Raw genomic sequence first — 18,018 nt, 5'->3', positions numbered from 1 at the left:
ATCAACGCACCATCTTCATTGAACCCCACTTAAGACCTCTGTCCCCTCCCCCAGTACTACTAATTCTTAAGGTTGGCATTTCTAAAGGAAAGAGATGAAGGATGTTAGGTGCTCACATCTCATTGAACTTCAACAGGAACTGGATGTATAAATCTCTCAGACTCCCATTGAAATCCCTTCCCAATTTTTTATAGAGAGTTAGCAGGAGAGATGCTATTAAAAAAAGTTCTACTGTGTTGTCTACTTCCTAAAATTTTGGCACCGACTCTACATGTGGACATATAAAGTCACTTCCTGTGGTGATGTCTCATTATTATCCAGAAATGACCATCTCCAGGAATCACAGGCATACAATTAATAGAAATCCAAGTTGAGGCTAGAAATAAGGCTCATTTTTAAGTGGTGTTTAAGCACCCATCCCTGTACGGAATGCTAATCAAAAACCTGATGCAGACAAGAAGGCCAACTCTTAAGTGTTCCCTTTACCAAATTTACATCCTGGTACTCTGCTGATTTGAATAAAAAGTTAGTAGTAAAAGGTTGCATCGGTCCAGCTACTGAGAAGATAAACCAAAACTCATTTTGTACACTTGGGGGCAGAGGACCCAGAATTTTACAACACACCCAGAGAGATCCTAGCAGGAGCCCTCTTTGGCAGAATACAGGGTTGGAAGTAACTATGAAAAAGGACTTCTGGATCAGGAAAGGGTGATTTTGTCTGGTGTCTGCACATGTGTGGATGAACAGCATTGTACTCAGTTATCTAGAGGAGGGGGAATAATACAAAGCACCTGGTTCCAAGTTCTCCAGTCATCAGCCATGATTTTAAAAGCACTATTTCAAAACAAGCCAAACAAAACCAGTGGCCTGAACTGGAACGTACATATAAGAATAGTAGAAATAGACCCATAAGATGCCCTTTGTCCCTTTCCCTCCTTTGAATCCTGGGGAAGCAATAATAAAGTAATGTATGATAGTTCAAGATCTCATTGACATTCAGTAGCGGTTGGTAATTAATGGCTTATCTATACAACGGCATTCATTTAATCAAGATTATCTACAGCAGTGTTTTTCAACCTGTGGTCCACAGACCCCTGGGGAGTCACAGATTATATCTAAGGGGTCTGCGAAAGATGACTACGATCAATCAGAAGTATGTGAACTCACACTTACAATTCAAAGGGGTCCACACCTCCATTCAAAAATGTTTAGGGGTCCGCAAATGAAAAAAGGTTGAAAACCACTGATCTAAAGCATGAAATCTAAATGGATTAATTAAACTGCACTGAACCTCTGTGTGGACACTAATTCAGAATTAAAATGGCCTTAATTTGATTGATCTGAATTTACTCTGGAGATGAAGCAAGTCAAATAAGTAATACCCTTTTCAAAATTCTGATTAAATAAATCTAAACCAGGGTTTAATGCAGTTTAACTAATCCACTTTAAAAACTAGTTAGGATGATTGTTTGAGCGTCCCCCAGTAAAGAAGCCCAACATTTTACTCCTGTAAAAATCCCAGCCTGAGTGAACTGGCAGTCTGCATAATGTCCTGAGGGCAACAAATACAGGCAGTTTTCTGCAATGGGGTTTGGTGGATTAAGATCCAAAGGTAAGGTTTCTTCCAGAGCAGGGCTGTCCAACTTCTAAGCTGCCAGGAACTGCACTCCCCTCAAGCCACACTAGCAGCAGTTGCATGAACCCTGCCTAGACTACGTGCCTGGGTGCCCCCTGATTGCATTGTATGCCTCCCTGCTGCACCACGCACCCAAGCACCTCTGCCACTGCACTACATGCAGGGTGCCTCCTCACTGCACACTTGGGCACCCTACGGCTGCATCTTATGTTCCCCCCTCCCCGCTGCTGCTCGCTCACCCTTAGCTTCCTGGCTATGAGCTCCCCCTGTGTGCTATAATGACTCCAGCACCCCAGGCTGCAGGCCCCCCAGTCCTCTGGGGCAGGAACCGGACAGAGAAGATGGAGAAAGTGGACGCTTGAAGCAATTGGGGGAGCAAAGGCTGGGTGGGATACCAGGGGCTGCGATTAATCCCTTGTAGGCTGCAAATGGCCTGTGGGCCACTAGCTGGACAAGCCTGTTCCACAGGAGTATCACTGAGGTACTGCCCTGACTGCTTTCACTAACTGTAGCTGTGCCATTTGACTGAAAAGAAAATATCATCTCAACCCACACAGATTAGTGGGCTTGCACTATTGAATCATGTGCAATAATATCAATCTAGCTTATTGCTACACAACCTAACAGCATAACGTTAGCTCAGTGCTAACACACGAGATCAAGAGTAGCTAACAACTGAGATCCATCCTACCCTTGATGCAGGAAAGAACTTAAACTGGTGCTTAACCTCAGGTATGAAAGAGATTCAGCACCTTGCCAGGCCACAGTGCTGCTGAACTGAGCTAGTAACCACATGTCTTAGACCCCTGCATTCTTCTGCACAGATTTTACAATATAGCTGGGGGATCAGTTCAGACCCATTCCAAGCTTTACCCCCTTTTGAGCTTAACCTTACTGTCCTCAATCCAGTTTTGAGGTGAAGAACCTTCTACGTTTCAGGATGAATAAACAGCAAGTTCATAATGCCACCACCTTACTGATCCCATTAGAACAGACCTAGCATTTGACAAAACAGATTGTTGCTGATAAAAGTGTATGCCTCTCTGAACCAGTTAGTCTCTAAGGGTGTCTTTACACGTGCTCCAGAAGGTGGGAGGGGGCACTTTAATTAAGGTGTCCTCAGCATCTCATGTATTCAGCTTCCCATGCTTCAAAATGGCGATGGGGGCACTTGAACTAAAGCTCATTTGCCAAGCTTAATTAAAGCACCCCTGCCACCATTTTGAAGTTCAGGGACACTGAATACACAAGATGTGGAGGCTTCTGGAGCGTGCTGATTAGCACACTCCAGCAGAGTTGATTAATTGACTCTGCTCTGACACGCTGTAATTACATGTCTACAGGCACGCTAAGGTACCATCCTGGCTGGCTTTCTGACTGTTAGAATTAGTCACCCATCACTGATCACGATCAGCACCAGTTGCAACAAAGCAAGTGTAGCAGTGGCATCAAAGTGAGTTTTGGTAACACATGCTAAATCACAAAGACCTTACTAATGTTTCATTTAAGATCAGTCATTATGCTGGGACCTTTATCTGCTGACATCTCATGTTTTCACTGTTAACTACTGCCAATCCCATTTAGGCTAAATTCAAAATGCTCTCCCTCCCTTGTCTCCACTGCTCCCTGTCCTAGGCCATCACATCACCCTCCCCCACCAAAGTAGCCACAGAAGGATGAAGCTGTCAAAGCTGAGGGAACAAAAATAAGGAACTCAAAGTCATGCTGCAAAAGCCATCTATATAAATCCTTCATGCTCCCAACAGTACCAGGGAGCCCCACCCCTATTAACTTTTCCATGAGTCTCTTATCCTCAGCGGAAGAGTGTAATAGAAGCAGGTTTGGTCAGGCAAGAATAAGGTGGTGGTTACCCACACTCCGCCTTGATCAAAACTGACCAATTCACTGTTTAAAAATTGTACATTGCTCTTCATGCATTGCAACAACACTCAGACAACTGGTAGCATTGCTGATTAGGCAGTATTTTTATACTCACACTCAGCAGGAGGCACTTATTTTCTTTGATGGCACCTATACAGCCGACAAAGCCGATGATCATCACGAAAGTCCCTGTGACGATAAGCAGGTTGGCAGCCGAGAGGGATGGGAAAGAGGAGGAGAGGGTAGCAAAGTTTCCTTGGGTAACAGCCAGCCAGATGCCCACTCCAAGGATCCCACAACCACCAAGCTGAGAAAAAAGGAAGAAACAAGTAAGGTCAGTCATAGCATCCAGGCAATTCTTATCACCATTTTCTATATCCCAGTGGTGGCTAGCAGTCCCACTGGGCTAGGGTCTGCATATATACACACTAAGAGATCCCAAGCCTAAAGTGCGTTCAGCCTCAGCAAACAAAGGGTAGAGGAGGGCACCTTTATTTTCCAAGCTTTAAAGATAGATAGGACACTCAGGCACAGAGACAGTCACAAAGACAGAGGTCTCACTGAGTGTGCGACAAAGTCAGTCATAGAAATATCTGTAACTTAAATCTCTTATTCCAGAGACCAGATTCAGAGGCCAGATCATGGGGGGTAGGTAGCTCACCCGTATCAAAAATTTCAATTACAGTCTACAAGAAAAGAAAGCAGATGGAAAAGATGGTCTGAAAACTTTTGAAGTTGGAAGAGGCAATGATGCATAAACCGTAAAGTGAAGATGATGATTATGACAAAAGGTTATAAAAAATTTAAAAATCAAATTCATCTTCCACAGTGAGGAATGGGTTCAACTAGTAAGTCCTAATTCTTTGTCTTAACCAAAAAACCAGGCACTTCCTTTCTTCTTCTTGAGGGAGCAAAAAACATGTTCAGGAATCAAAGGTGGTTTGTGGTCTGGTTGGAGGCTAAAAGGATACGGGTACAATTTAGGTAACTCTAAGAGCTGACCTTACCCTCTACACTACATCCACACAAGCTATTGCCTAGACATGTCTTCCAACCCTTGTACACATTTAAAAAAGACTTGCATCAGAACACCATACTTCTGTCCTAATGAGTGCCTATGTCAGAGAAATTTTCTTGATCCAAGGAATGAGGGTTTATAGCATGAAGGGGCCATAAGAGGAAAGAAAATTCTCCATCTTTCTAGTATTACAAATGGTAATAACACTCATTCGTACTGTGGCTTAGTTAGTTTGTCAGGTTGGTTCTCTGAGGAGAATATGAAGACTTCTTATTTGGTCTATGAAAGCACAAGGGGAGATGGAAGAGTACATGGTTCCCAGGTTGCAATGCCAAGAAGGGCCTGACTGAGAGGCAGGTGCAGCCATCATGGGAAGGGTAGGGAAATAGAATTGATAGCTATGTCCCACAGGGGAGCTTTTTAAAAATGCTCACATTTATTAGCCTGCTGCTTACAACTTAGAGAAAGCCTGCAGAATGGTAACAATTCAAGCAATGCTGAGCAATTAAATAGAATTAAACCAAAGGGGAATTTTGCATTATAATAGTCACACAGCAGAGCATCACTTAGCTTTCTTTCTTTCATTATTTCTTCTTAAAATAACAATTTTTATGGAGCTTTATAATTGCACTTCATTATTCAAATTATTAAATGCTAAGAAAGAAATCGCATTCATAAAGTAATAAGTCACATGTAGGAGCACATCACTTAACTGTCTGCATAAAATGGATGAATACAAGAAGATTATGAACCAAAACAAGGGAAAGAAACACAGCTAGTATGAAACCCAGGTACCAGACCTTGAAAATGGATCAGGGAAGAGAAAACCAAGGAAAACGTATCTCTCAAGCGCCTCTTGCTCCCATCAGTTGTTTGGGATGGTCTGTACTGTTGCAATGGCTTTATCTTTCACCCCATTCCAGTAAAAGGCAAGGCAAGCCACAGAGCTCAAAGCAGAAATAAAGGGGAGCATGCATAAACTTAAATGTATTTTCCAATAGTTTAATCTGTTCCCTTTGCAGCAGTTAGCCTATTTTTGCAGGAAGCTTTAAGAGTTGTGACCAATACCTTACGCCAGCCTTTTGGGATTGAATTGGTGTCACAAAGAGGAAATGGAATACAAGTACCAAAACTGGATTCATTCCTGGCCCTTATATGGAACTCATCTACGTCAGAGAGCTCGTTATGTCCTGTCTCCTGCAACATGCCCTGGACAAGCACCAGGGACACTCTAACTCATGCTAGCTCAAAGATATCCTGCTACATGTTGGCATCACCAAGGTTTCTCAGAATGCCTAATTTGACTAATTTATGAACAAATGGGCTGAAGTTGCTCTGATGGGCATATCTCCAAGAACTGATGAGTGGACTTTGAAAAGCTATTAATAGAAGCAATGAAAGTGAACAATGGCCTCAGCCTCCAGCATGAGAAATTAGGCTGGATATTTGAAGGAACTTTATGACCATGAAGGTGCTTAAGCATTGGAAAAGGCTCCCTGGAGAAGTTGTGGATTCTCCATCCTTAGATGTTTTCAAGAGCAGGTTAGACAGACATTTTACTGGTATGGTCTAATGAGGAATGATTCTGCCTTGAACAGGGAACTGGACTAGATGACTTTGTGAGGTCCCTTCCAGCCTTACTTTCCTGTGATCCTATGAGCAAAGGAAACACTAATTTGCCATCTAGAAAAAAAATCTTAAGAATTAAGGCCTATCCAACTGTAGAACAACATCTAAGGAAAAGTGGAGTCAGACCAGATGAAAGGGCAGGAGTTAGGACTAGTCAAAATATCAGCTAACCCACTCCTGGGAAAAATCCTCAACTAGCAGTGGAAATAAATGCTAAGACCTTGCAGTTGGTTTTTTTCCCTCTGAATTTCATTATTTTATGTCTCAGCATCAGCCTCTGAACCCTGGGCACTCTAAGGCAACACAAATGTCTCAGCTAGGCCTCCCAAGTACAGACGCCCAGGAGCAACAGAGATCTCCATTTTCAAAACCTTCAGCTAGCATCTTTCACATGGTGTTTATGAAGCAATTTGATGGCACCAATACAACTCAAGGTATTTCAACTCCTTTAATGTTGTCATTGTTATTTAATTGCTTTGTCTGATACTAAATGCATCCAACTATATTTTGTAGAATATGGGCTGCATCTCGCTAACTAGAATTGTTCTTAAACAGGCTGCAATCCTGGCTTCTGTAATACCTGCTAATTTTTTAGGATATAAAGGATATCTTAAGATATAAAGTCATCCAAACACGATTTCCCTTAGGATAGTAGGTTTCCCCAGGGTAATCTTCCTCTCCTCAAACTGGCATTTAATTCCACAGGGGCCTCAGAGCCTTTCTAACATCAAATTTTAGCTGTTAGCATATTGTTTTTGTTTGTCAAAAAAAAGGTCAATCACTGCAGATCCAACAGCCATGTAAAATCTCACAAGATTGCATGAAGGAAGAGAGAACAGTCTATGTAAATACTACAATTTGTCAGCCCACAGCTCAGAAGTTTTTGCCAGTTTGTTAGCATCGGGGTATCACCAGTGTATACCAGCTGATGATTGGGCCCATTGTCTTCAAAGGGAAGGGTGGAGCTGTTCATTACATTGATTGATCAAAGGCTGACAGTCTACAAACACTTCTCACAGCATTCCAGTGTCTTGGGAAATGACTCTTTCAGCAAGCAAGCCCAACTCATTCCCCCTGACTCATACCAGAGGATCACAGAAAGTGCTTCTAGCTGGAAATGGCATCACACGGAACAGCGGCCATACTGTCTTAATTCAGTTATGTTCATTTTCCGTGAATTACAACTCCCTCCTTGAGGGCCCCACATTGAAATCACCATCTACTAAGTTCTGCCTGGAGTGGCAAGGACTCCCAATCAGACCCAACCATACTACTCTTTCAGGTGTGGATGTCACAAAGCACTTAAGACACATTTAAGTCCCCTTTTATAAACATAACTTGAAATAAACTTTTAAGCACAGGTTTAAGTATTTTCCTGAATAGAAGCCCAAGGAAGCCAAAGTCCATCAAGGTCAATAGGGCCGTGTCCAGACAAGCACAGCTGTTTGTTTCCCTGGGGACAAGTAGCAGTGACACATCTTGTGCCACTGCTACTTACCCCCGGAGAACCCACATGCACTCTGGCACTCGGCTGGTTATGCCAGGTGCAGTAGGGAAGGCTGAGGCCAGCAACTATATTGGTCCTAGCAGCCTTATCAGGGATCCTGGGGGGCTTGGGGAGCTGCAGCTGCAGAGTTCCTGCAGCTGAGAGTGTGGCTCCAGCAGGCCAGTCTCTGCTTTTGGGCAGCGCTTGCTGCCACCTCTGCTTTTTTATGGAGTGGAGCTTTTTGACCTCAGGATCTCTCAAGGTTCAATCCCCCTTCCCCTCCACCCCCAAATGTTGCAAGGTAGCAGTGTGGTGCATGCCTGCATGCGCAGTGTGTGGTGCCACAGAGTGGTCTGTGGTGCTACATACCGCACATCTGCGCTCTTCTGGATGCGGCCTAGGAGTCTTTCTGTTGACATCAGCAGAGTTAGTATCTAGTCTCCATTGACCAAATGAACCAATGATGAGTAACTTGAAGTAGGCCCTTCTTTACCAGTCTCCGAGTTTACCAGTGCTGTTTCTCTCAACCAAAGACTCCAGGATTGAGACAGGTCTCATTTATTTACATTAGTGATTTTGGAGCAATGAGAACCGAGTGTAAAAATGTTGTCATTGTTTCTCTGCTGCCTGCCTGTCTGTTTTGATTTCTTTCTCTTGATGCCTAAGAAGATCCAATTTATGGATAATTTTACTCAGTTATTTATGCTGTTCTTTGCCTCTTTTTTTTTTCTCTCTCCCTCTGCTTGTTTGTGCCAAGGAGCTGGCGGAAGAGTGATGAGATGATAGTTCCTGACAGCTTTCAGAGCTTGCTGCAATGTGAAATAAAACAAAAACAAAACCACTAATGGCGCTGCTTTTGATAGCTTTACTGCATTCAAGAAGGCCCCCAAATTGTCACAGTGATAGCAGACACTAATCACTAAAACAAAAGAGCAACAGAAAGACTGCAGTAGTGGCTTGATATATTGGCAAATAAGTACAAGTCTGCATTGATTTCATGTGGTGTGAGAGAGCTGGGTCCTGTTTATCAAAGATGACACCTTCTGCCAGATCACTGATGACAATAGTATTTGTTCTTTGAATTGAAAAATTCATAATGCTGTTTTGCCCAGTTATTTCTGGTATCTTACTCCTTTGCCAATGATATCCCCAAAATAATCTGAAGGCAAGGTCTGAAGCTGATCACACCTCCTTATACCAATGTTTTGTTTCAATATTAGTAGATATTTTATCCTTGTATAGCAACTTTCTTTCAGAGAGTCAACAGTGGGACAGAGAAAGAGAATAGCTTTGGCATTAAAATACTGCTGTAGGACTCAACAGCTCTGGATTAGATTCTTGACTCTGCCACAGACTTCCTGATGCAAATCAAAATAGCTGTATTCCTGTGAATTTGAGTTTTCCATCTGTAAACACTCATTCCTTTGTCTGCCTTGTCTGCTTTTATAAAAGATCATATGCTTTTCAGAGCAGGGATATGTACAATGCATAACATATTTGAGCCCTGATCTTTAAAGGATCCCATAGGCACCACTGAAATCCATATAACAACAACAAAGTATATCACAACAAATAATAAATATCTAGCCCAGATGGGGGTGTCTGTGTGTGTGTGTGTGTGTGTGTGTGTGTGTTATCCTTATGAATAAATGAGAGCATAGTAATGCATGCTTGGTCCCATAAAGTCTCAGTGGCAGACCCTCAAGAAAGAATCTACTTGCACAAAACTGTTCTCACACCAAGAATAAATTCAGAGAAGCTCCACTGACAACAGCCAAGTTTCACCAGTGTGAGCATGATCAGAATTCGGCTAAAGTGTCCTGATTCCTTGTCCCTATTCTCTAATACACAGAGCACACCTCCTCCAAGCAGCCTCAGGATCTCAGCCATGTTTAGACCTCAAATGCAACACTTATCTTTGCCCAGGTAGAATCTGATTTTGTGTATATCTATGAACCACAGCATGCATTATGTTCTTTCCAGCAGCATACATATAGAGGGCTAGATAAATAGTAAAAAATCAGATCTAGTTCATGAAACATGGGGAATGTTGTGTCTGTACAAGGAGTCTTTGCATGGAGACAATATAAAGCATGCTTATCTTTCCAAAGACAGCTACTGGGAGACTGAATACAAGCTGAAAGTGTGCGTATCAAATCATGGGGAGACCCATCAAATTAAGAAACAATTGTGCTGAATTAAATGGAGCTCTATCAGAATCAGATGAACCTGGAAGAGAAATGAAATAGGCCCTGAATATTTGTACAAGGGAATCTTCTGTACTGAGCAAACTGAAGAGAACAAAGAGGAAAAGGATTTACATCTTGGGTGAATAAGCAAAAACAGAGGCAAGAGTTTATTATTTGTGCCTGAACCAGACTTCTTTGAGTTGGCTCCGGATGTACTCTCTCCTTTGAAAGTCTGTAGTAGAACTGGAGGTAAATGATCTCTGTGGGCAGGGGGTGGAACCAGCACAGAAAAAAAAAATCAATTAAGAAGTCAAGTCCCTTTCCTAGATTTTACTTTTTTCACTCTGAACAACTGAAGTCAAGTTTCTTGCTGGGAATCTGGAATATGGCCAACTCCCTTTCTCTATATACACCATCAGAAGTGAGATGCCTTTACCTTCAGGATTTAGTTAAGACGATTGCCTTATCCCAGCTGAGGCTCCCCACTCTGGCCCCTAGCACAGGTTGCACTTAAGATGCGATTCACCAGTTCATTATGTGGTAAGTTGTTACATGTCACAAATTCAATCAATTAATAGTGTGATAAAACAAGGAATAAGCTACAAAGTTATCACATAAAAATGCATAATATATTTGTGGTTGGTTCCTATCACATCATTAGCTGAATGTGTGGCCAGGCTAGAGCTCCCACTCATGGAGTGTGACCTTGTGGCTGGAAGCCCTGTCAACTGATGGGGTTCCCAGCTGCACCATGCACCCCTGTGGCTGGAAACTCCCAGCTGTGAGACCAAGGTGTGCCCTATAGCCACAGGAAGTCTGGATCAGCTGGAGGAGCAATCCAGCAGCAGAAGCACATGATGCACCTCTGTGACTGGGAGACCCATCAGCTGACAGGGCTCCCAGTCACAGGAGCCTACTACTTGCCAGTGCAGGAGGAACCCAGACTGTAGGTTTCCCAGATTGTAGGTTTCCCCTACATTGGCAATAAGGTGTGATGGGACCTGATACTTGACCCCACAATCACACTTCCTGCCATGCACATGTGGCATGGCAGGAAGCATGATTGTGAGGACAGCACATCAGATTCCATGGTGTCTTTACGTGCACATCTTCCATTTCACACCCAACAGTACACATCCACACAATAAACATATATATCATTTATGAGAACAATTTCCATAGGGAAGTTGGGGCCCTCCGCCGAACTTGCCCTGTCCATAGCCCATATTCATATAAACCTAGGGAATTTCTTGTCTGGCTCGTTGCAACTATCTGGCTAAACAGTTGGGAGAGGAGCGCTGGATTTACAAAATAACCAGTACTGAAACCCATTAAAGTGAATACTCAAAACTGCACTAAGAAACAAGCTGTCAGCAAAGGCATTTGCTGGTGTACAGGAATACTACAAGAATCATGGCTAAGGGCTGCTTTGGCGCTTTGCAATATGGCTTGTGGAAGATGGGGGAAGCATACAGCTGCACTGTCTTAAGAGCAAAGCAAGGGTCGTATTGTGACTCCAGGAATCTGTGCCAAACCTTCTGCACAGATGTATTCCTTCTACTTCTACACTAATGCTAGTGTACAAGCTGTCATATTATGTGGGAACAGGACCAAGGCACTGTCTACTTCCCAACTGTGACAATGCACTTCCAGGTAACTGGAGGAAAAGATGAGGGAAAGTAATAACTTGGTAGTGAATACTTTGCCCTCTAAACAAGTGCTTTATACAACAGAAAAAGGGGATCTTTATGTCTCTTTCTCCTGCACAAATGAGCTTTAAGAAAGCCAATGTATTTTTCCTCCAAATGAGTTTTCAAGCGGTCTTCATAGTTATTTACACGTACAGAATATAGCAGTAGTTTATTCTGGTGGTCATAAAACTTTGGACAGTTGTAACAGGGTCCAAAAGTAAAGGTGGCAATCTATTCATGAACAGTTTCTCTTTCTCTCTCTCTCTCTCTCTCTCTCTCTCTCTCTCTCTCTCTCACACACACACACACTCTTTTGGTGAAAAAATGGCTCATAGAATTACATCTTTAGAACTGTTCTAATGGCTTAGCCAATAAATTATTCAGACTGCAGTGCGTACATTTAAAATTGATCTTACAACATTGTAAACAAAGTAATCCCAAACAGCCCCCAATATGCACATGCAGTTGGAGGAATTAATTATGCAGCGACAGCTACGCACTTACAATAGAGCAGGAGAAATTGCCTCATTGTTCATTATAATGATCTTGGTATCCTTAAGTGATTTTTTATTGGTTTTATTACATAGAAAGTGCATCTAATCAAGGATTCTAATATTATATCTGATTAATATTCCTACACCCTAGCTTCTCATTTAGATATAGTCTGTTGTCCTCTACCAAAAAAAAAAAAAATCTACTGATATTGGTAATGCATTACACTTGGATTCTTTCATATTGCAGCAAATTTAATTCACGTATTCAAAGGTATTTTTTTTTAATTACCATTTCTAGACCAACACAAGAATTATGCTAAGCTCTTACAATCACACTGGCTAAAAAGTTAATTTCCTGTATACATACTATATGCCATTGCCAAGTACAAAGCCAAATAAAAGTAGACAATGGAACAATAATGTCATGGTACTAACAAAATCACAGTAATAATTATCCTAGTAATCTAATGGATACCTAAACAATTGTTTCTTTTATTCCTCCAACTGTTCTTGCTTGTCAAACACACTGACAGCTGCAAAAGCACTGAATATCCTGCACTAAAACAGTTTTTTTGTATTGTAGTGAGCATAGGTTGCTAGAGAAGAAAATGCAAGGGACTTATCAGTGGTTTAGCCACATTTTATTGACTATTTACTTTAGAAAACTAGTGTTTGGCGAGAAGAGCACACAACCAATGTTGGGAATCTAGGCTCTAGTAGCAATAAAGGATAAGTAGGCCAGGTATGGTAGACTCAGTGTAATATCCTTGTGGACATTTGTTCACACCATAAAAAATCACTACATAGTTTGGTGCTTCTTTTTTCCACGTGGATCTAAGACAGAAATAGCATCAAGTGGCACATGACATGAACAGAATACTTTGGCAGAGGTAATAAGGAGGATTGATGCTTGTACAACACATGCAGGCATCTGGGGCACTCTAGAAGGAGACAATTTTGCTGTGCTCATTTCAAGTAAATTGAATAAATTTGTCCCTCGGGCCCCCCCGTTACAAAGCACCCAGGCTATTTGATAAAATGAACCACATTAAAAGACAGGAATTCTTTCCTTCCCACATTGAGTAATTATTTACTAAAATAACTGTACCTGGACACAATATTTGGAAGATTTAGAAGAGGAGCCTTCAAGACATTAAACACTATGTAACTTAGTATATCTAGGGAAAACCAGGGAAATTAAGAGAATGGCCCTGAACCCTAGGCAGCATGGAGTGGTGTCATTTCACTGAATTGGGCATTTGGTATTTGAAAATAATAACAATTCCCACTGCAGAGAGAAGTGATGGTACCAGTTCTCTCTCCTATACCTACTCCCCGCTTTATAACTTACGATTTCAATTTGTCCAGTACCAGCCTATTCCCAGGGACAGAATAGTATGCAGGCAGGGAGAGCAACGAATCAGATAGGTCTCCTAATTTTCCTCTGTAGTTAGTTGTCACTTGGCTCTTACTGTTGTACCTCTTAATTCAAACAAGAGAAGTCCCAAGTCAAAATGTGTTCCTTAGATCCTTTAGGTTTATAAGCCATCTCTCTATTGATGTGGGCAAAGACTCCTACTTAGGCTCATCTTGCCAAATCTAAGGGAGTCCTCTGCTAGCCTATTATATAACATTTGCTAGATTTTTTGCATTCTTGACCTGTCACATTTGCAAGCAAATCCTGGACCAGTTACTCAGGAGAAATGAATTCCAATTATTTCCCTCATTCTGAAAGTCACTCTTTGAACTACAAATGAAATTTGCACAAAATGTGTTCTGCATGGAAACAGAGATGTATTGAACAAACTAAAATGATTTTCTGTCTGCAACCCTCCAACATGGTATCTCCTCCTTTCTCCTACAGTCTCTTTATTCATAGATTCATAGATTGTTAGGGACTGGAAGGGACCTTGTAGATCATTGGGGCCAGTCCCCCTGCACTAGGCAGGAAAAGACAACTGGGATCAAGTGACCACAGCAAGGTGACTGTCCAGTCTCCTTTTGAAGATTTCCAGGGTAGGTGACTGCACCACCACTGGCAGGAGTTTATTCCACAGTCTGAACACTCTGACTGTGAAGGAGTTTTTCCTGAAATTGAGCCTGCAGTGGCCTTCCAGGGGTTTGTATCCATTGCTCCTGGTCTTCCCCAGGGGTACCCTGGTGAACAGCGGTTCACCAACTTCTTGATGTACTCCCCTGATGTAACAGTAAGCTGCTACCAAGTCCCCTCACAGCCTTCTCTTCTGTAGGATGAAGAGGCCCAAGTCCCTCACCCTCTCCTCGTATGGCTTGTCTTGCAAGTCCCTGATCATACAAGTGGCTCTTCTCTGGACCCTCTCAAGTTTTTCCATGTCCTTGTTGAAGTGTGGCACTCAGAATTGGACACAGTACTCCAGCTGTGATCTCACCAGTGCAGAGTGCAGTGGAAGTATCACTTCCATTGTTTTGCATGAGATACAATGGTTAATGCATGCCAGAGTGTTGTTTGCCCTGCTGGCCACAGCATCATACTGCTGGCTTATGTTCATACAATGGTCTATCACTACCCCTAGGTCTCTTTTGGTCGTGGTGCAAGTCAAATTGTTGCCACTGAGCCTGTAGGGATGTTGGGGATTGTTTTCCCCCAGATGGAGCACCTTATACTTCTGAGTGTTGAACTTCATCTGGTTCTGGTCCACCCAACTCTCCAGGCTGTCCAGGCCTGCCTGTATCTACAATCTATTTTCTAGCATGGCCATGCTCATCCATAACTTGGTGTCATCCACAAACTTGGCCAGTGAGCTTTTCACCCCCACATCCAAATCACTGATAAAGATGTTGAAAAGCATCGATCTAAACACAGACCCCCAAGGGACACCACTGGCCACTTCTTGCCAGGATGATACAGATCCATTCATGAGAACTCTCTGGATCCTATCATGTAGCCAGTTTTCCACCCACTGAACTGTTGAGCAGTTAAGCCCACAATCTTCCAATTTTTCCACAAGAATATTGTGGGATGCTAGATCAAAAGCGTTTTAGAAGTCAAGGTATATAATACTGACTTTCTCTCCTGTGTCCAGGTAGCGGGAGACCTGTTCATAGAAGGAGATGAGATTGGTAAGACAAGACCTACCCACAATGAAGCCATGCTGGCTGTCATTCAGAATCTTACATTCAAAGAGAATATTGCACATAGATTCTTTAATGAGTTTTTCCAGGATTTTCCCTGGGATGGAGATTAGGCTGATTGGCCTATAGTTGCCTGGGTCCTCCCTCTTCCCCTTCTTGAAGATGGGCACAATGTTGGCCCTCTTCCAATCCTCAGAGAGCTTCCCTGTGAGATCCTCAGGGATCTCTCCTTCTGCTACACTATGGCAAGGATATTCAAGCATACCTGGAGCATATCCTAAGCAGATGTTAGCTATTATAGCTCCATCAGACCTGATAATCTGATCTACAGTTCCCATCAAAATAAATGAGAAATGCATCCAAAGAGTCTTGGTCATCATAATAATCCCAGCTCTTGTTTATAACTGCAAGGACATGGCACAGCTTCTTGCTAGAAAGATGTTAATCTGCAGGTGGGTATGGATGCGGCAAGAGACCTGGTGGGGCACAATGATTAATGTCCTACCTTTTCTACTCTGAAATCCACCTGCACTTGTAAGTAAAAATGAATCTGGTAGTCTCCACATACTTCCTGGAAGACATTTATTCAGAGGCACAACCAGACCAAAAAATCTCTCTAATCTATTCAAGCCCAGGATTGCAACAAGGTGCATCAGTGCAGCTGCATAGCACTTTCAGGCAATCCATCCCTCACCAAGTTCATTTTGGCTCTTATAGCTTCATTGCTTCCAAGATACTCATACTCATCTCTGAATGAGTGCCAACTCTACCCAATGCGTTGTCCCTCTAACAATAATGCTTTGCAAAGCAGATACTGTCCTACTATCATGTCTGGAGCTTCATGTTAAAAGCAGGATCTATTCCTCTCTGCCTTTTCATTGATGCTAATATGTTTTTATTCTGTTGCAATGTGATTTCTCTCTTGTCCTCGCTCACTGAGATTTATCACAAGCCCTAGTAAGAAGTTTCCAAAGGACAGAACTGCCATTCCTTGCAGCTCTGCAGATAATAAACAGCACATGGTGATTAAAAGTTTAAAGCTCTGCAAGACTAATTGTTTGGTCTTACCATGCCACTTCCTTTTCTTCTAGGTTTAAACACATTTTGCAAGAACCCCAAAAGCTCCTATTTGACATGCTGACAAAATTGAGCGCTGCTATTTTCAGAAGCAGCAAACAAATTCCTACAGAAATTACTGCACTGAATTATCAGCTGAAAGAAATCAACTTAGCTTTGCTGGACTCACTATGCTGATTTATACCAGATGAGGATGTGGCTCATAGTGATGTTTTGAACTTTATTTTAGCACAAAATGATATGCTGCCTTTCCTGTTTCCCTCTGGGATTACACACACCACAGTGCAGTCTTGTGCTGTCCGTTGTACTGAACATTATTTATCAAGGTGGTGTCAAATGTCATTATCCATGGTTCTGAAACCAGCTATCCTACAAGATGCGTTGTCCCAGTCTAACTAATGACCTCTGTGACTGAACCATTGCCCTGTTGGTCAGCACAAACCTACCACTAGTCTTGCTGATCCTGCTGGCAACTATTTCAAGAAAAGTCATAAATTTATACTGCTACCTTTATCTTCAAACCAGTGGTTCTCAATCACGATTCTGTAGCACAGGCCCCTGACTGTTACTACTGCCAGATAAAAGTGTCCTGTATGCCTGGTGCACAGCCAGAACAGGAATGGCTGCAGCATAATCATGGACTCCTGCTTGTCTTAGGGTTATCTGATAGTCTGAAGCAGGCAGGAGCACCTGCTCTTGCTATAGCCCTTTCTGATCGGAAACTGCACGGCATCTCCCAGAAACAGGAGTGCACGGGGCAGGTGAAACTGTTCTATTTCCAAGAGAAGCACGGTGGTATTGGGGGTGGGGGCACAGATTAGGAAAGTCTGAGGCCATAGCAGACATTCCTGCCTGCTTTAGATTTATCTGGCTGTGCATAAGGAGTATGGAGTAGCTTCGTGGTGGTGGTAGAAGCAGCATCACCCAGCTGAGAACCACTGAGAAAAGCTGAGGCAGCCCAACAGTGGTGCTCAACTAGGGATTTGCCAAGTACAAAGAAGTTATGGAGGGTACTCTGAATTTAAAAAGGTTTAGAACCATTGCTCTAACCTATATGATAGGCTTTATTTTAGTGCCTTTGGTATTTTCCAGGGCAACACTCTGTAGTAAGATCCATTAACTATTATAGGAATTCTACAAAAGATTCTGCTGTCAGAGGGCAGGCATGATTCAGATGCAGGATCCCCAAAAAGGCCATGGTTTTGCTGAAAACAGCAGCAATATTTGAAATTGTGCTTTTCCAGTTTCCCCAAGTTAACTAGCATCTCTTTTGGGCATTCATTACTCTTCTTCTACCTAATTAAACCTTTCAAATTGCATTTCAATGTAATCAAAGTGTGCTTGAGTAAAAAATGATGGCATCAAAATAAAAGAAAGAAAATGGGAATATTTTGCTCATATTGCCAATGGGGAAATGAACTGAAAGTTATTAGGTTGATGCCTGATGTTGCATTAGTAGCATTCCCTTAAGGTAGGCATATTTCTATAAGTTATATTTGTTATGTGAATCACAGCTGACACAAAACCAAACTCCAATTGTTGTGACCTAAGGATATTCAGTCTAAAATTTAAATGATTTTTCCCCCCAAGTGAAAACGCACTGAAGTACTCTTGGTTGGACTCATCCTGTCAAATTCAGTAAAGCAAGCAAACTGTTGAAGTCTACCTTTATTGAGAAAAGTGCTTAAGCATGTTTTTAAGTACCATTGACTTTAATAAGTAGTTTCAGTAATATGCTTAACTAAACCATATCAGAAAGCCATATCACTGGCCGAGGACATAAAAATGTCAAAACGGTAATAGTGA

At 42.2% G+C, this 18,018-nt stretch overlaps 1 protein-coding gene across 6 annotated transcripts in view; it reads right to left on the bottom strand.

Annotated features, from left to right (window-relative positions):
- TSPAN4 (tetraspanin 4) overlaps positions 1-18,018 on the bottom strand; it is an 878,022-nt gene that overhangs the window by 138,405 nt on the left and 721,599 nt on the right. For all 6 annotated transcript variants that reach the window (XM_059722559.1, XM_059722561.1, XM_059722558.1 and 3 more), the window contains one exon: positions 3,633-3,824. In XM_059722559.1, coding sequence (XP_059578542.1) covers positions 3,633-3,824 — 192 coding nt within the window. The remainder of the gene's footprint in view (positions 1-3,632; positions 3,825-18,018) is intronic.

Source organism: Alligator mississippiensis, chromosome 2, assembly GCF_030867095.1.
Source record: "Alligator mississippiensis isolate rAllMis1 chromosome 2, rAllMis1, whole genome shotgun sequence".
NCBI classification, from domain to species: Eukaryota; Metazoa; Chordata; order Crocodylia; family Alligatoridae; genus Alligator; species Alligator mississippiensis.
This window is presented reverse-complemented; position numbering and strand designations above follow the sequence as displayed.